At 40.6% G+C, this 19,602-nt stretch overlaps 1 protein-coding gene across 1 annotated transcript in view; it reads left to right on the top strand.

The window, feature by feature from the left end:
* Rbbp8 (RB binding protein 8, endonuclease) overlaps nt 1-19,602 on the top strand; it is a 70,351-nt gene that overhangs the window by 42,514 nt on the left and 8,235 nt on the right. The window contains exons 9-16 of the mRNA XM_032885473.1: nt 2,640-2,737; nt 4,468-4,580; nt 5,671-6,556; nt 6,635-6,761; nt 8,220-8,308; nt 10,269-10,380; nt 15,352-15,492; nt 18,821-18,890. Coding sequence (XP_032741364.1) covers nt 2,640-2,737; nt 4,468-4,580; nt 5,671-6,556; nt 6,635-6,761; nt 8,220-8,308; nt 10,269-10,380; nt 15,352-15,492; nt 18,821-18,890 — 1,636 coding nt within the window. The remainder of the gene's footprint in view (nt 1-2,639; nt 2,738-4,467; nt 4,581-5,670; nt 6,557-6,634; nt 6,762-8,219; nt 8,309-10,268; nt 10,381-15,351; nt 15,493-18,820; nt 18,891-19,602) is intronic.

Raw genomic sequence — 19,602 nt, 5'->3', positions numbered from 1 at the left:
CAGTGTCAGTTGGTCTGTTTGGGGAGCACTATGGAAGTCTGTGGCAGAGCAGGATGGGTAACAGGAGAGATCTGGGCAATAGGGATAATAGAATTGCTCCTTGACAGATGGAAGGGACTCAGAGAAGCTAAAATTCAGGAGTTTGGCTTTGAAAATATTGTTTGAAATTCAAAGCAAATGTTCAGATAAAGTTCTTCTTTAGAAGGAAAGGTTTGTGTACTGAGATACGTGTGGAGGTTGTTAACATACTACCTAACGCCGTGAGGTAACCAAGCAAGTCAGTGTAGGTGGACAAATCAGTGTAGGTGCACAGGTTTCAGGTATCGAGGCCAGCCTACTTCTGTCATTGTTAAGCAGTGATTTTTTTTCATTATCTCCGTTTTCAGAGATATTTATTATCTCTTTCCAGAAATCATTTCACACATTTTCTACCCTAGTTATTGCCCCCATAGAGTTAGTACTATAGAAACACTGTATCTGTTTGTGTACTCTATGTTATTTGTACTTTATATAAAAGGGGAAAGACATGTTAGTCCCCTAAAGCCCCCGCCCCCCATACACACATAGACATACACATACACACTGACAGTGTTGCAGCTGTATCTGTTGTGATTTAGAGGTTATTAAAAGGAAGTAGATCTAAGTAGCCAGAAGAAGAGCTTCCAGTGGGAAAGGAGGACTAACAATAATGGCCAGCAGAAGACAGGAGGAGGGGGGGGGAGGGAGGGGAGGAGGGAAGGGAGGAGGAGGAGGAGGAGGAGGAGGAGGAGGAGGAGGAGGAGGAGGAGGAGGAGGAGGAGGAGGAGGAGCAACCATATTGAACTGCACTGATGGGTCAGAAAAGACGACAGCCTCTTAGACCCTACCATAGAGTTCAGTTGCATGGAGATCACTAGGTATTAAACTAGTAGCATGATTCAAAACTTGACAAGTATAACTGATTATGTGAGATTACCATAAAAACTACAAGTAGAGAAAACAGAAATCACACACACAGATTTTTCTGTCGTGCCCTCCCTCTCACCCCATGTTAGAGTCTGAAACCAGAGCTTTGCACATAGGAGACAACTGACTTTCTGCTCTGCCGTATCCCTAACCTCTCCACTTACATTTTATTGTATCTCCAGCTACTCTGCTGGACTCTTCTTGCTGACATGTACACGTATATTATCTTATTATCTTCCATTTAAAAAATCCTCTTAATCTTCACTGCTTTAGTTACAGCCTCTTCAAAGTTAGCAACGCAGTCTGTTGTCAGTGTCATTGTTTACCATCATCTATCCCAGCCTGCTCTCAAGTCACTCCTTCTGTGCTCCTGTGACAGGAAGAGCATGAAGGAGGAGGAGGAGGAGAACAGTGTAGGGAGGAGGAAAACACTGTGCACGTTCACTTAACTCTGAAGTGCTTAGAGGAAAGTCTTCACAGTGGTTATCAGAAGTGTTGGGAGCAGAGCTTGCTGCCGTCCTTCTCTCTGTAAAATCCTCACCTAGAATCAGTGCTCTGCTTCTACCCTTACACTAACAAGCTCTAAATCTGTAGCCGTTTAAGACGTTTCTCCTGAATTCCAGACCACACGTCTGCCTGCTGTTGAGTCTGCCTACACGTATTTCATCTTCAGCGTGTCCAAACCTGGACGCTGTCCCACCATGCTGTTGTCCTTCTTCTCAGTGGATGACAGTGTGCACATCGCTTTGGTTACTCCCGTCCTCAGCCTTGAGTCATCTGAGGCTCTTGCTCCTCATTTCAAACGTCCTCCAGTCTACTAATCCACTGCCTCCTGACTCCCCTACGTGTTCTCTGCCCTCTGTACTGTTCTAGCCACCAGCATCTTCAAGACTGCTTTAGACTTTGTTTCATTCCTTGCCTGTTAGATTTGTTCTTGGCTATGAGGCTGTCAGAGTCAGAATTATCCTTTTACCCAAGTATTTATGTCTGGCCTTTCAAAACTCTTGTCCCTTTTCCTTGGTCCCAGGAGAAATTCTGAACTCTTCAGCATAATCTGACCCCTGACCCCTAGCTAGCAGGTGTGAGCTCATATTATGCTTTCATCTTCCACGAGTCGGTGCCTAGCTATTAAATCATACGCAGTTCTCTGAAAAGCCATTTTGTCCCATCTATCTGGGTCCTTAAAGATACCTAAAACCTTGCTTTCTGCCCCCGGTCCTTAAATGGTGGCTTCCCTTTCCCTTCAGCATCGTCATGTTAGGCATCCAGTTGTATAGTTTGTCTTGATTTCCCTGAGCAGATTTAGGGTCCTTATGTATTTAAACCTTTATTATGTTTTTTTTTTACATGTTTCTGCAAATTCTGTTTGGTTTTTCCCTTAGAAAACAAAAGTTCTGTTTTTTACCTTTTACTATAGCAACGTATAACTGAAGTGTTGTACTAAGTTACTTAAGGAAAAGTAGAAAACTTAGATGAATGAAAAAGTCTCATAATTTGTCTGCTAAAATATCTTAACACATGGCTATTTATAAGAAAGCATTTTGGACCTTTTGAACAGTTTAAAATGTGTCCACTGTCATCTTAAAAATGGTACCTTGATTTTTTTCCTAATCTTTGTGATTTTCATGCATTGATTCTTCTATGTGATTTTTTTATATCTTTTTAAAGTTGTCTGTGTTTTTTTTCTTCTTTAGAAATATGTGGAACTAGCAGTTACCCCGCTGACAAGTTATCTTCTAACTTAGATGCTGTTGTCGCTGAGACGCTTGGACTTGATGGTCAAGAAGAGTCTGTAAGCACTCACAGTTTGATAATTATGCATTGTTAATAATTCACATGTCCACTTAAATCTGTTCTTAAAGAGTTGAGGAGGACCGGTTATGATGGCACAGGCTGCTGGGATGTGCTGGAGAGCCAGGCTCTCTCTCCGTGAGAATGAGCAGGAAAGAAGTCATTGAGCCATCATCATTGGACAGAGGTCTAGAGCAAAACTGTCACACTCTCTTTTCAGTGCAGTCAGAGCGACAGACCCTGAGGGTATGAGCTGCTTGAAGCTTAGACAATTTATTTTGCCAGTTCTTTTATGCCCCTTCTCCAAAACGTGTTTCCTTCCCATATTTATTGTAAGAAAACATCTTTAAGATTGAATTTTCTGACAGCCATTAAATTTTCATTTGGTTTGAAAAATGACCTGAATTTTAAGAACCTACCAATTCAGCTAACCATAATCTTTAAAAGTTGGGTCAGAGACTGACTTTCCAATTGTTTTAGTTACTTTAATACTTTCCTATGTCTGTCTTTCCCCTTAATCTTACAACATAAAACATTTGCAGTTCCCAGTCTTAGGTTCTTGGTGTTTGGGGGTTTTGTTCTGTTGTTTGTTTGTTTGTTTGTTTGTTTGTTTGTTTGTTTGTTTGTTTTAGATGTACATCTACCTGCTGGTTTGTATATGTTCTGGTCAGATGCCTGTGGAGGCTAGAAGAGGTCCTGAGCCCTCCCTGAAGCTGGAGCTAGAAGCAGTTGGAGCTGCTTGATATGAGTGCTGGTAGTCAAACTCCAGTCCTCTGCAAGAGCGGCAAGAGCTGCTCAGCCACTAAGTCGTTTCCGGAGGGCAAAATTAGAGAGTTTTCATCTGTCTGTAGTTCTGAGTATTAGAACCCAAGGCTCCACAAATGCTAGGTTAAGTTCTGTTTTGATACAGTTTAAGGACTGGGGATTTAAATTGGTTCAGTGATCAAGCATTTGCATAATGTATGTAAGGCCCTAAGTTTGACCACTGACAGTACGAAAATAAACAAACAAGTGACAGATTTAAAATAGTCTTCCTTTGCTTTTCTCTTAGAAAACTGTCTCGCTGTTGAGTTTCTTAAACTTGAGTTAGTTTTTCATTACATTTTGATTTTACACTTTTAAAATTCATCCTGAAGTTATAGTGGGTAATTCTTAGCTTGTGAACATTTATGTGTGTTTTATAGTCTCTAGTTCCTTACTAGCCATAGATCTAACAAGTTTAGATATGAAATCTATTAGAGGAGAAGCTATCAAAGGACTCTTCTTACAGTCTGATTCACGGTCAACAGCGTCTTTACCGTTCTTGAATGTATCACAGGCACAGGATTTCAGATTTATTGAGCTTGTGCTTTTATGATCGATTCCCAGGTGACTTGTGTGCAATCCTAAGAATTTCCTCTAAAGTTTCCTTTTACATTCGCCTGTGTTTTCTACCCTTCATTTTAACATATTTTGGTATTGAACTATTTCTATGCAGTAGTAAGTTATATAAAGTATTAAAACATTAGCACTTTCTTCTCTTCATATTTTTTATTGTGATAAAATTTAGATAACAAAATTAGTGGCTTTAAAGCCTACAGTACAGTGATATTTATATCCTCACAATATTGTGCAGCTCCATTCTCTGTCTGATTACATAGCTCTTCATTCTGATTCCTTTCACTTCATATATTTTGGGGATTTATTTGCATTGTAGCATTTATCCACTTTAAGCATGCTTTACTATTGAAGGAACCCCAAGGTCCTGTGAGCCCTCTTGGAAATGAGCTCTACCACTGTCTCAAAGAAGGTCACAAAAAACAGCCTTTTATGGAGTCTGCAATAAGGAACGAAGACAACGTAAGGTAATTTTGAGCATGGATTTTTTTGTTTGTTTTATTTTGTTTAGTTTTGTTAGTGTAGCTCCATAAAGCTTACAAGGCTGAGTGTCTCAGCACTGCACTCCCCCAAAGTGGCTGCTGGTGCCCTGTCCATATCCTCCTCCCGCATCATCAAGCATCGTCAAGGCCTCCCAGCTCTGCTTTATCCCAGTAAATAAAGTCTTTACACTGTGTCTCCACACACTACATGGTGCGAAAGACCCAGCTTACGTTACATGTGTGTGTGGGCCTGTGTGTGTGTGTGTGTGTGTGTGTGTGTGCGTGTGCGCGCGCGTGCGTACCGTGTATTCCCAGGAGGTCATGGCTCAGAAGCTCTCGAGCTGGAGTTGTAAATGTCTGTGAGCCGCTGTGTGGGTGTCGGGACTCAACCTGGATGCCCTGCAGCCGTTGTCAGTGCTTCTGACCAGTGAGCTGCCTTCTTCTTGTCGTTTTTCTCAGATATCATAATATTTACTAACAGTACTTATGTTGATAAAGCATGCTTAGCATATGAATTGATCAAAGCTTAGAGGATTTATTTTGCTGTCTTGTTCCTGCCCCTTCTCTCATGCTTTCTCCCCACATCCTGCTTAGTTTAGGTTCATCTGTTAATAACTCATCAAGTAAGTTTTATTCCCATTTCTCTTTTATTTAAATGGACAACAGAAATGTGGCTCCAAGGGTTGAATATCTTGTCTAAGATCGTATAGCTATTGAGAGCGTTTACATTCAGTTCTGCGATGTAGGAATTTTTTCTTGGGATTTCTCATAAGTTTAATAATAGCAAAAGGCTCTGGAGTCCTCCGTGGGCTCCGGAGTCCTCAGTGGCTCATTTCTACTTTCATCTGCTCTGCTAAATAAGGAGAAAGCAACACTGCTTCTTACATTTGTGTTAATCATCTGCCTCTAATAAGGAGAAAACAACACTGCATCCTACATTTGTGTTAATCATCTGCCTCTAATGGGTGGATAGCACCTTACTATTCTGTATCAAGAAATGTTTTAATGTACTGTTTTTTAAATTTTTACCCCATTTTCAGTTTTAAGAAATCTTATATATTCTTTGTTTATTTAGGTTTTCAGACTCTGCTTCAAAGGCCCCTCCCCGAGAACTCACTACTCGGGGGTCATCTCCCGTGTTTGGACCTACCTCTACCGTGAAAACTCATTTGGGTTTGAAAACAAGTTTCTCCCCTTCTCTCTTAGACAATGGGAAAAAAAACCTTCTGAGCACAGCTCCCTTTAGCAGCATTTCTGTTTCTAGATCAGAGAAAGGTAGATCCAAATCAGAGGATAATGCCCTTTTCACACAACAAAGTGCTGGGTCTGAGGTAAAGGTCATCAGCCAGTCATTTCCTGGTAAGCAGATTCTTACAAGTAAAAACGTAAGTGACTCTGTAGACGAGCAGGGTGGTGCTGATCACATGAAAGATGCTGTTAGTGATAAACACCTGGTGCCTTTGAAATCACTGGGAGGCAAAGCGTCCAAAAGGAAGAGGACTGAGGAAGAGGGTGAGCACGCAGTACACTGCCCGCAGACCTGTTTTGATAAGGAAAATGCCCTTCCTTTTCCAATGGAGAATCAGTTCCCCGTGAATGGAGACCATGTGATGGATAAACCTCTGGACCTGTCAGATCGGTTTGCAGCTAATCAGCGTCAAGAGAAGAACCACGGGGATGAAACTTGCAAACACAAACTTAAGCAAGTGACTATTTATGAGGCTCTGAAGCCCGTTCCCAAGGGCTCCTCCTCAGGCCGCAAGGCCTTGAGTGGGGCCTGCACGCTAGCCAAAGACTCTGCAGAGACATACTGCTTACAGCAGCGCACCCTCCAGTGCTCTAGTAAATTCTCTCCAGACCATAACACTCAATTACAGATAAAAGAAGAAAATCCTGTTTTCAAAACACCTCCACGTTCGCAGGAAAGTTTGGAGACAGAGAATCTTTTTGGTGATGTGAAGGTTTGTGTTAAATGTTCAGACATTTTGATTAACACTGTTTGTGATTTCATTTAGGTGCTAATAATTATTTCTATTTAGGGTATTGGGTCTCTTGTGCCAATAAAAGTAAAAGGCAGATCAGCCCATGGAAGATGTGAGCTTGCATCAGTTCTTCAGTTAAACCCCTGCAGAGTTGCTCAGACAAAGTCTCTGCCCAGCAACCACGGTGCGTGCATTGCGAACAGCATCTCTCCTCTTTAGCTGGGTGCAGTTACAGTCTCTGTGCACACATCTGTATTTATCCTCACAGCTTTCATCTCACCTTGGAGGTTTCTGCTCTTACGCTTTTTCAAAAATCATTTTAAATACATTGATATATATTTTTAGATGATTGTGGACTTACTTATGTAGTTATTTCTTACTTCCTTTGCAAAAGCTTTTAAAAAATATTTTAACTATTCAGTTGGGATTTTTGTTTGTTTTTCGTGTTTTAGTTTTCAGAGGGAGTTTAGTTTGTTTTTAGAGGGAAACAATATTAGGGATTGAGCCCAGGGCTTCACCCATGCTAGTTAAGCCGCTTGCCACTAAGCTGCACCGCAGTCCTAAACTGCGTGATGTTTAAAGTGGTTCTTCGTTCAGAACTTGCTCTTCGCCCCTTACATAGCCTTCCCTTTCTTTGCATTGAAATGTTTATCTGTAAGCCTATACAAGTTGATGAGTTTCTAACTTGTTTAACTCTTATAATTGCATGTATGTGCACACACCCCATTGCTGTGCATGTGTACATATGTGTGTGTGCACATCTGTACAGGTACACGTGAAGGTGTGTGTGCCTGGAGCTCTCTGTGGGCTAACTGCCAGCAGGCCCCAGGGATTCGTTTGTCCTCTGTCTCTACTGTGCCTGGACTTTTTGACTACATAGACTGCACTGTCCGCTTGCAGTTAGCATCATCTTGCTTCATGTTCTTAATCTACAGTTCATGGTTGTCGAGTGTTTTCTACTATAGTACATTACAATCCAAACACTTCTACAGTTCTAACTTCTAAACACTCACTTTACTGAAATACAGATCACTTGCTCTCGTGTTCAGCCCAGCGGTTTGGTATACTCACCGAGCTGTATAGATGTCTGGAACAGTCTCGAGTTTATCATCTTCAGTGCTTTTTCTTCCTTTGCAACTCTAGCTATCACTGGTCTCATAATGATCATTGGCCACTTGAGCTGTCTGGTGAGAGTCTTGCCTACTCTGACCTGGGGTATTTATTTATTTTATTTTTTGAGGTTTTTAATATTATGTATATGACTGTTGCACCGTGTGAGTGCCAGATGCAGAAGTGAGTGTCAGGTCCCCTGGAACTGAAGGTATAGATAGTTGTGAGGTACCATATAGATGCTAGGAAACAAAGCCAAGGCCTCTACAAGAGCAGCAGGTGCTTCTGCAGCTGAGCCATCTCTCTGCTCCTGGGGACAGCAGCGAGTGCTTCTGCAGCTGAGCCATCTCTGCTCCTGGGGACATCCATATTTTAGTTTGTGCTCTGGGAATTCTTTATATATCCTAGATGTCCTGCATCAGATAGGTGATTTGCAGAACATCTTCCATTCTGTGGGTCCCCTAACGTTTTAAAGCAAAAAATGGGTTTTTAATTTGTGCTTCTTTCCCTACCCCACCCTCCTTTTCCCAAGATATGTCATTTGAAAATATCCAGTGGAGTGTAGATCCGGGAGCAGACCTTTCTCAATATAAAATGGATGTTACTGTAATAGATACAAAGGTAAGTCTGAAAACTAGAACTAAAGCCCATCTGTTTCTTAGTCTAGTGAATTATCAGGCTCTCCTTGTAATACTTTTTTACACATTTCATTTATTGTGCATGTGATTGCGTGTATACATTAGTGCGTACCATGTGTATCATTCATGTAGATGTCAGACCATAACCCTCAGGTTCTCTCCTCTACCATGTGAGTCCTGAGGAGCAAACCCAGGTTGCCAAGCTCATTGACGGGTATATTTACCCAGAGTTATCTTGTTAGCTCAGGATAGGGACTTCTTAGCACTTGCACGTATTCTCTCAGGAAACAGAAATAATAATACCTTTTCTTCTAGCACAATGCTAATCTTGAAAGGCTAATAATACTTCCTGATTTTTAAAGGCCGTTGATATAAAACATTAGTTGTCTTTTTTTCCAAAGATTTCTTTACTTTATGCATGTGAGTACACTGTTGCTGTCTTCAAACACACCAGAAGAGAGCATCAGATTTCATTACAGATGGCTGTGAGCCACCATGTGGTTGCTGGGAATTGAACTCAGGACCTCTGGAAGAGCAGTCGGTGCTCTTAACCACTGAGCCACCTCTCCCACTCCCAATGTTGTCTTTTTAAATAACAAAAATATTAGTTGCGTATTCCAACTGATTTCATTTTTATCGGAAAGCATCCGTCAGATGTCCTCAGTTATTTCTGATAGGATCTCATTGTACAACCCAGACTCCTGCTTCAGCCCCAGCCCTGGAATTGTAGGTGTGTACCACCATTCATTCTATCACATGTCTTGATTACCTTTCATTTTTTTAGATTTCGGATTTATCTATTTTTTTATATGTATGAGTTTTGCCTGATAGTGAAAAGGTCAGAAGTTAGAGTCATATCCCTGGAATCAGAGTTACAAATTGTTGTGAGTGACCATATGAGTGCTGGGAATTGAACCTGGGTCTTCTGCAAAAGCAGCTAGGACTTTCAACTACTAATCCATCCCTCCAGCCACCTTGATTAGCTTTCAAAAAAGAAGAAAAAGTGCTATCAAGACATTTATTTTTTTTCCAGTTGACTTTTTAAAAATGCAGTGTGTGTGTGTGTGTGTGTGTGTGTGTGTGTGTGTGTGTGTCTGTGTCTGTCTGTCTGTCTGTCTGTGTTTGAGATAGGGTCTCACTATGTAGTTCTGCTATCCTGGAATTCAATATGTAGACCAGGCTGACCTTGAACTCATGAAACCCACCTCTGCTTCATGAGTACTGGGATTGAAGGTGTGTATCGTTACTCACAGCTATGGTAGAGGGGCGTGGGGAGGGGTTATTTGGTTTGTTGTTGTTTGTTTGTTTGTTTGTTTTTATTTTAAATTGTATTAGAAATGTGTTTGCTCTCTGTTCAGGTTCCATATAGTTTGTGAAATTCTCCTACTCTATTAGGAAATAATATAGTTTATTAAAATTACACATAGCTGTGGAAAAATCAAATTTGATTTTCAAGTTACTTTTCTTGAGCATTAAAGTTCATTACTGCCAGGCAGACTAGAGAAGGTAGGTGAAGCATGAAGGACTTGAGTGGCGACTAAGTCTCCATTTCCTTGCCCTTGCTGCTTCTTCTTCTCCTCTGATTGACACAAACTGTTTATGTACTGAGGCTAAAGTGTTCTCCTGGCAAGAAAACCTGAATCTCTGCTCCTGAGATACAAAGTAGCTTAATGCTTTAAAGTAGTGAAGTGCTGGGCGGTGGCGCACACCTTTAACTCCTGCAAGAGTTAAGAGGCAGGCAGAGCTCTGGGAGTTTGAGGCCAGCCTGGTCTACAGAGTGAGAGTGAGTTCCAGGACAGCCAGGGGTTACACAGAGAATCCCTGTCCTGAAAAAATAAAACAGTGAAACTTTGTAAGAGTTTTTAACCCTTTTTGTTGTCAGAAGCAGACATAAGACTATGAGGAATGAATAATTGCTAAACTTGGATTTTTAAAATACATAGGACAGCAGTCACTCACGACTGGGAGGAGAGACAGTGGACATGGACTGTACATTGGTCAGTGAAACCATGCTTTTGAAAATGAAGAAACAAGAACAAAGAGAGAAAAGTCCAAGTAAGATTTGCTTTGATTTTGGTCACTTTAATCAAATGTGGAATGAGATGTATAGTTACATCATTACAGTGATAAGTGCAATAACTTTCTAAACTAGATGTGGGGCTTTTTCCTCCATATAGTATATTCTAATCACACTTTCCCCTCCCCAACTCATCCCAGGTTCTCCCCACCTCCTTACCACCCAATTTAGTGCCTTCTCTTTCTATCTTAAAAACAAACGAAGAAACCACAAAAAACAAAATATACAAGCAATAGACCAATAAGACAAAAATTGCCCAAACAAAGTTATATGAGATTTAAAAAAGTCTACAAAAATGCCATTGTTTTTTTTTTTTATGTTGACTGACTACAACTGGGCATGGGGCCTACCCCAAGATGTGGTTAATGTACCCAGTGAGACTCCAGTAGAGAAAACTAGTTTTTCCTTTGCAAGTGGTTGTCAGTTGCACATAGCTTCTTGATTATGTATGGGAGCCTTTGTGCACCTTCCCTTCAGTGCTGAGACCCCATCTGGCTTGAACCTGTGCAGGCAGCTTCTATACCTGCTGCGACTGCCTCTGTAGGTCATATGTGCATTGGTCCCGGAGTGTCTGAGAGACTCTTTTTCGAGTCATCCATTGACTCTGGCTTTTATAATCTTTCTACCTCCTCCTCCACATAGATCTCTGATCGCTGAGGAGAGGGTTTGATGGTGATGTCTCACTTAGGACTGAGTGTTCCGAAGCCTCTGTACTCTGCACATTGTCTACTGTAGGCCTCTGTGTTAACTCCCATCTACTGCAAGAGGGAGCTGCTGTGATGATGGGTAGACAAGGCCAGACGTGAATATAGCAAAATGTAGTGAAGAGCCATTTTATTGCTTACAACTTCAGTATTGGTTTCTCCTTAGGCACATGGCCTATCCAGACTCTCGATTACCCTAGCAGTGTTGGGCCTGGGTTCCATCTCATGTACACGCCTTACGTCCTATCAGAACAGGGATGGTTCTACCCACACTGTTTATGGCAGCATATCTTGAAGGTCACAGGGTTTGTAGCTGGGTTGATGATTGCCTTTTTCCTCTGATAGCTTGATTACCATGAACAGTAGCTGGTAGGGGTGAAGCCTCTAGTTAGGTGCCTGCTAGGCTTCCCCATGTGTGTTGACATACATAAGTATCATATTTTTTTACTTACAGCCATAGGGCCTTACCATCAGTTTGTGGAGAGCCACCAATAGCCTTGGCAACAGCCTGAGATATTTGGGGGTTTCCATGGGGCCTCTTTGTCCAACAACTCAACTGGATGTAATCCATTCTTGGCACTGGAGATTTCATTTAAAATGTCTATTTGGCAGTGTCTCTCCCATTATTTGGTGACTCCATTTAGATACTTTTTGTGTATTATAAATTTTAAAAACCTTTACAGTAACAAGTTTCCATACAATCCCTCAAGTGGCCCTTACTATTATCGTCATATTGTATTCCTCACCCCTCTTCTATCTCTGCCATTTAATCCTCTATTCTAGTTCCCCTTGTTTGTTGTCCCCCACTCCAACCCCACCTCTCCATAACAATATATTCTATTTCCCTTTCCTTGGGAAATCTTCTCTTCCCCAATATTCCTTTACTCCGTACCTAACTTCTGTGGTTAGATGGATTGTAGCATGCGTATTGAAGGCTTAAAAGCTAACATCTCCGTATAAGAGAAAGCAAATATTTGTCTTTGGGGGTCTGGGTTACTGTACTCTAGATCAGTGGTTCTCAACCTGTGTGTCACAACTCCTTTGGGTTACATATCAGATATTTATGTTACAATTCATAATAGTAGCAAAATTACAGTTATGAAGTGGCAATGAAGCAACTTTATAGCTGGGGTCACCACAACAGAAGGAACTGTGTTAAAGAGTCACAGCAGTAGGAAGGCCGAGAACCACCACTCTAAATGATTTTCTAGCTCCATCCATTTACATTCACCTATACATTTCATAATTTAATTTTTTAAGAGCTGAATAATATTCCATTGTCTGAGTGTACCAATTTTCAGTATTTATTTTAAATTGTTTTTCCCCCTTGGTAATGTTAGGAGTGGTTTGGTGTTTAAATCTTGAGACAGGGGTCTTGTTATGTAGCTCAGGCTGTTCTTGAACTTGCAGTCTTTCTGTGTCAGCCTCCTGAATTCTGACATTATAGACTTGATTCCACCCCACCTTCAGCTATGTTAATGTTATGTTCTTACCTAGGAGAGTTCAATTCGGTTATTTCAGTGGGGGAAATCCCTTAGCCATAATAACTTTTATCTCAGGATTTATTTCACTTCAGGGGTCCACAAGATCTACCCAGTAGCCAGTTGGTAAACAAAGTTTTATTGGAACATGGCTTTGTTTGTTGAATGCATTACCTGTGACTGCTCTGTGCAAGACTACCATTGGCTAAGTGGTAGAGAATTTATGGCTCCATGAACCTAAAATATTTCCTGTCTAATTTTTTTAGAAAAATGTTTACTTATCTCTGGTTTAGACTATTTTTAGTATATAGTGCACAGGTGAATCTCAAGAGCCTTTTTAGAATTATAATTATTTTCTGATGCAATTTAATAAGATGGGAATCGGTAGAGAATAATAGATTTATAAATTATAACTAAGAAAAGAAGTTAATCTGTTACATTCTGTCTCTACCAAAAACAGGACTTAGTCAAATCAGGAGCATCTACCCCTTTGTAGTCAGAATTCGTTAATTCTTTGCTAAAACCTTGATTTTTTTAAAAGACAAGGCGACTAGGCCTGGTGGGCACTAACCCTAGCAGCATGTCTACATACAGAGGCACGTAACATGAAGAGTTGTCACACTTCACTAGGCCTGCCCGTGAAGACAGGCAGTACTAAAATCAAAGGGAAGTGTGAGGACATCCATCCGGGTTTACATTCTACATAGTTGTCTGCAGCCTGTCCCCCTCAGGCTAAAAAATCTAAAACGTCCATTCATGTTTTCCTTAAGTTTATTTTTTTAATATGTGTTTTACCTGCACATATCTATATGTGTACCACATGTGTGCATGGTCTCTATGAAGATCAGATTGTATTAGCTCCCCTGAAAGAGGAATTACAAATGGTTATGAACTACCACGTGGGTGCTGGGAAACAAGCCTGGATCTGCTGCAGGAGTAGCCATGGCTTCTTTGAGTGAAATTCTGTCTTAGTACCCTAAATGCAGTGAGAACATTTCAATAGTCTTTTAAGTTATTGGTCTTTAATAACCAATAGCAAATCATATGGCCAAGCAGATGGCTGTCATCAACATCAGATTGCAAGAACAATATTTGTAATGCTACAGCATTTGAAGCCATATTTGAAGTAGAAAAAAATGGGGGGGGGGAGCCTCTGCGTAATTAAAGTAAACCTCTTTAATCCAGAAGCGAGATCCACCAACTCTCAACTACTGCTAATATCTTTGTACCCCTACTGCATTAGACCTACAAGGTGCAATGATAGAAATATCAGAAAGTGTGTGGTATCTTTGTACAAGTACTTCACACTCGGAAGTTAGACCAACCACAAGTAAGTTAGCACCTTGGCCCTCGGTTCACTAACGGCTGTGCAAAGTATTTTGGAGAGTGTATGTATTATATCACCCGCCATATCACTAAAAGGCCTTTGTACCTTGGCAAAAAAAAAGAAAAAAGGAAAAAGAACACAATTATGTAGCCGTCCAGTAAATCAAAGAAAAATGACATCGTAGGGAATGCTCTAGAACTGGAATAAATGGAACAGGAACACCTGCTCCATGGGGTTTACATTTTAATGGGAAAGAATGAGTGAATATATAATTTGATAATGATGAATGTAAATATTGAAATAAATCAAGATAAGAGTGATAGAGATTTCTGGATTGAGAATTAAGGGCAGGTTACACTAAGCAGTCTTTGTTGGCTCTGGTCTGTCATATTTGATAGGCAACTGAATCTGTGATTTTCTTAAATTGGAACTTTTTAAATTGACTGTATAATGGGTAATGTAGTTAATATGTGGAATTGAATTCAGCATTTTGATGTAGTAAATAGTATGTGAATTCTTTATTTCTATCCATTTTAAATCACCAAAACAGCAATTTTTTTCAAAGGAGTAAATTTTTGCTGCTTCATTAGAAAAATAGTAAAATTTTATAGAGCTTAATGTCTGCTATTTATACACTTGTTTTATTTAGCATTTTCATCATATATTATAGTATATCTTCCAGTCTTCACAGTTTCCTTGATAAGAATTCTTTTGATCTCTGTGAATTATATATGATGAGAGCTGATAAAATAGGAAAGACGTCAGCATTTGTAAGAGATCCACTTATATGAAGTAACAAAAACTAGGTTTCTTGTCATAGGACAACACTTGAGTCATCACATAAACCTCTGTAAATGAACGGTAACTACTAGGACTTAGGAGCTTATTATTACCTCATGTGCCTCTTGTGAGAATTAAGCTCCACTGAAAGAATCTTGACTTAAAGGTCTCTAAATACTTAGTTATATGTTTTATAGTATGTTACCCAATTTGAGTCACTAAGTTTTACTCTTCTAACTTTACATCTTAGAATCATCTTTTTAGCATGTCGATGGCTGCCTCCAGCTCACTCCATGCCCAGTAAAACACTCTTTACACCTAGATCTGGTCTATACTGTAGTTGTGTGTGTGTGTGTGTGTGTGTGTGTGTGTGTGTGTGTGTGTGTGTGCGTTTTAAGTATCTTTAAACACTCCATTACACATATTAAGGTGTGTCGTCCATTCTTGGCAAAGTGTCAGAACACTAATGATCTTAGAATTAGAATCACTTTGACATGTGTATCTATAAGCATCTCAACACTCTTGGAGGTATAATCTACAATTCACATGTAAAAGCCTCTCTCGTTGTTTTACGGTGGTTGCTATTAATACATTTCATATTGGACTATGTAGAAGGCCAATGCTTGCTTGCTGCTTAGCTGATGCTCTTTCGTGTAGATGGAGACATAAAAATGAATGATAGCTTGGAAGATATGTTTGATCGGACAACACATGAAGAATATGAATCCTGCTTGGCAGATAACTTCTCCCAGGTACCAGATGAGGAAGAATTGTCTGATACCACAAAGAAACCTAACAGTAAGTCTTTTTTCTCTTTAATTGTATATTTTCTGTTAGACCGAGTTCACTAAATCATCAGACAAGTTAATAGAGGATTGATTAGAAATATTACAAAAGTTTCATATTTCTTATATAAATTCCTTTTTTGGTTATTAAAAAGAATTATGTGTATGTATGTTTTGCCTGTGTGTGTGTGTGTGTGTGTGTGTGTGTGTGTGTGTGTGTGTGTGTACACCATGCATGTTGCTTGTGCTCATGGATGCCAGAAGATAGCATTGGACCTCCTGAGACTGGAATTACAGAAGGTTGTGAGTCACCATGTTGGTGCTGGGAATCAAACCCGGTCCTCTGGAAAAGCAGCCAGTGCTTTGAAATAATTTCAGACTAATGGAAGAATTTTTAAAAAAGTTCAGAGTATTCACCTATACCTCTTTATGATCACCTCTTCATGCAGACATTTTACACAACTGAAATGTTTATTAGAACTAAGAAATTAATCTTGGTTTGGTAGTATAAATTTATATATAAAGAAGTTTACAGGGGTTGGGGATTTAGCTCAGCGTAGAGCGCTTGCCTAGCAAGCGCAAGGCCCTGGGTTCAGTCCCCAGCTCTGAAAAAAAAAAAAAGAAGTTTACATATTGTCTTAGGGTCTTACTGCTGTGAACAGACACCATGACCAATGCAACTCTTATAAAGAACAGCATTTAATTGGGGCTGGCTTACAGGTTCAGAGGTTCACTCCATTATTGTCAAGGCAGGAGCCTGGCAGCATCTAGACAGGCATGGTACAGGAGGAGCTAAGAGTTCTATATCTTCATCTGAAGGCTGCTAGCAGAATACTGACTGCCAGGCAGCTAGGACAAGGGTATTAAAGCTTACACCTATAGTGACACACCTACCCCAACAAGGCCACACCTCCCAACAGTGCCACTCCTCAGCTAAGCATATACAAACCATCACACACACATACACACACACACACACACACACACACACACACAAGTGTGAGAAAGTTTAATTTTATGACTGTACTATGGTAGGAAAAAGGTTCATAGAAAGTTTAGATCCATGTACTGCTCTGAGCACTTTGCTAGTGTTCTGTGGGCAGCATGGCAGACTCCACCCAATTAGACCTCTTAGCGAGATCTGTTCATCTCATAATTTCTTCCCATTAACTTTTTTCCCTTTTTGGTTTCTAGAACTTCTATTTCCCAGAGTATTCCCCTCACATGGCATTCTTTTTGCTCGTTGCCTTCATAGTCATTACTGAAAATAAGTCCAAATCTGTATTCCTGTGTTTGACTTCTGGTGAATCCCAGTTCTGCATTTGTAGGTAATTGTTAGATAACTTTGTGTCTCAGCAGTTTAAACTATAAATGCTGAGCCATATTTTTTCCATTTATTTCTTACCAAGTAATTTCTTATTTTTTCAACCATAGGGATAAATTAAATTATAAGGTTTAAATTCTCATTTTCACAACTTGCATGCCAAAGTTCTAACTGATTTTCCTTCATAGGAAAAAGAAAATTTAGGGAACACTATCAAAAGCTCATTCTGGGGGTTGAGGATTTAGCTCGGTGGTAGAGCGCTTGCCTAGGAAGCGCAAGGCCCTGGGTTCGGTCCCCAGCTCCGAAAAAAAGAACAACCAAAAAAAAAAAAAAAGCTCATTCTGACAGATTTTTATTTGGTAGACAATTGAATGGATCTATTAGTAAGTCAGTGTATGTAGACTTTGAGCAAGAAATCGAGAGTAAGAAGATCATTTGAGGACAGGAAGTTTACAGAAAGTAGGCACTCCATAAAGCCATGACACTGAATGAGATACCAAGGTGTTGAAAAAGCAGAAAACCACTTGAGGCTTCTAACCTCTGGAATATAGCAGCTGCGGGTTTGGTGATCGTCCCCTTAGTGGCAGTCATCTCTCTAGCCCAAAGGGGACGGCTACATAAAGGAAGCAGAGATGAAGCAATTCAGTGGCTCATGGGGCAAAGGCACCTATTGCCACACCTGACTGCTGAGTTCAGTCCTTGGGATCTTCATGTAGAAGGAGGGAATCAACTCCAGGATTTGTCCTGTGACCTCCACGGCCATTGTGGCACCACAGACATGTACACACACACACAATAAACGCATTGCAATATGAAGCACAGGAGACAGAGCACACAGAGATTAACAGAAGCAGCAAGGGAAATTGAGGTGACACTCTGGGCATGAGGGAGAAGGGGACAGTTGTTCTGGGCATGAGGGAAGATGTTTTGTATGCTCTCTGTTCTCTTCTCCCCTGACCCCAGACTAGACTCCTTCCTCCATGGCATCTCTAAAAGCATCAGACCTAGTACAATCAACTTAGAAATTTTTGTTTTCTTTTCTTTCTTTCTGTTTGTTTGGTTGGTTGGTTTTGATTTGGTTTTGGGTTTTGGTTTTGTGAGACAGGGTTTCTCTGTGTGGCCCTGGCTATCCTGGAACTCACTAGGTAGACCAGGCGGGCCTTGATCTCAGATCTGCCTGCCTCTGCGTCCTAAGTGCTGGGATTAAAGGCATGCACCTAGTGGTTCCCAGTACATTTTTGTTTACCTGCCCCATATTTTATGTTCTCCTGACTTTCCAGGTTTCATTATCTGTCCAATATCCAGAAGCTAAAATTAGAAATGTGAGAATCATTTTTACATAGTTCATCTTTTAGTATGTAATTCAAAACAAGCTGTAAGGTAAAGAAATGAATTAGTGTTGAGAGGAAGGTGAAAAAGAAACCCAGGAGGACATTCCTATATATCAGAAACAAAGGAATAACAGGAAAATCAGAAGTGAAAGAAATTTTATTTCATCATCAATTTTTGATAAAATTCTTTAATCTCTTAGTTTTTCAAATCATGATCTATCTTAAAGATGCATTATACAAATTAATAGAGCACATAAGTGCAATACACTAAAAGATGGCTATTGATATCTCCCGCCTTATAAAAACAGACATCTAGATAGCTCTAATGTAAAATGCTCCTCGCCCAGGTGTGGTAGGTAGGCCTTTGATCCCAGCCTTAGATCCCATCCCTGGGGAGGCAGAGGTGGGTGGGTCTCTGAGTTTGAGGCCAGCCAAGGCCATATAGTAGGCCCTGTCTCAAAATATCAACCAATTAAATATTTCCGAAATACATAAGGTAAGATAATCATCACATTTATGTAGATGTTTATGTAGATGTTATGCAGAAAATGTAAATTAATTGCCCCCCAGGACTCAAGTGTGAAAATCACTACCAAGGGAAGTTGGTATGTGCAGTAGGTTTTTCAAAGCAAACTAACCATTTCTCATCAAGCTTTGTATGTGTGAAATTCTTGTTTTGTTTACAGTACACGGTGATAAACAAGATGGAATCAAGCAGAAAGCATTTGTGGAGCCATATTTTAAAGATAAGGAGAGGTAAGTGGGTCTCATTTAACATTACCAATGTGATTGGAAATACATCTGAGCTGTCTCCAGTCTGTAAGCTATTTCATTGTTGCTTTGATTAAAACAAATAATGTATAAGGATATTCAAAGCTACATAGTAAAAACAAAAACAAAAAAAGACCTTTGTCAAAACAAAAAAGAAAAAAGAATCCTTTGGAGTCAGGCTCACATCTCTAGCCCCAGTCCTGGGAGACTGAGGCAGAGCAACTGCACGTGTGAGACCAGCTCGGCCTCACAGTGAGTCTACCTCAAAGGGAAAATCAGGTGGGGCATGGGGCAGAGAAGGAGGCCAGCGAGAAAGTGCTCACCTACAGGTATGAGGGGCTGGGTTCAGACCCCTACGCCTGTGTAAAGCCAGGCACGCCGGGATGGCTCAGCTCAGTAGCCCAGCACAGGCCTGTTTAACAGAGAAAGCGATCGTTGAGGTTCAGTTAGAGAATCTGTCTCAAAAGACGGGGACACTGTTGGGTGAGTAGGGAAGAGGGCCACTTGGATATCAATACACGGTGTGAAATTCTCAGAGAACTAATAAAGAGTGAGGGAGCATCTGAGGGCTTCCTGATGTCCTTCCACCTCTGACCTCCACGTGTGCCCTTGTGAGTGGGCAGGCACGCACACTCGCTGCCTTCTACTCTGACTGTAAACAGAGACTCGGGCTGAGGCAGACTTGGCATGAAGGCGA

The sequence above is a fragment of the Rattus rattus genome, chromosome 15 (genome assembly GCF_011064425.1).
Source record: "Rattus rattus isolate New Zealand chromosome 15, Rrattus_CSIRO_v1, whole genome shotgun sequence".
NCBI lineage: Eukaryota > Metazoa > Chordata > Mammalia > Rodentia > Muridae > Rattus > Rattus rattus.
The sequence above is the reverse complement of the archived record's forward strand: the minus strand, read 5'-3'. Positions and strand labels throughout refer to the sequence as shown.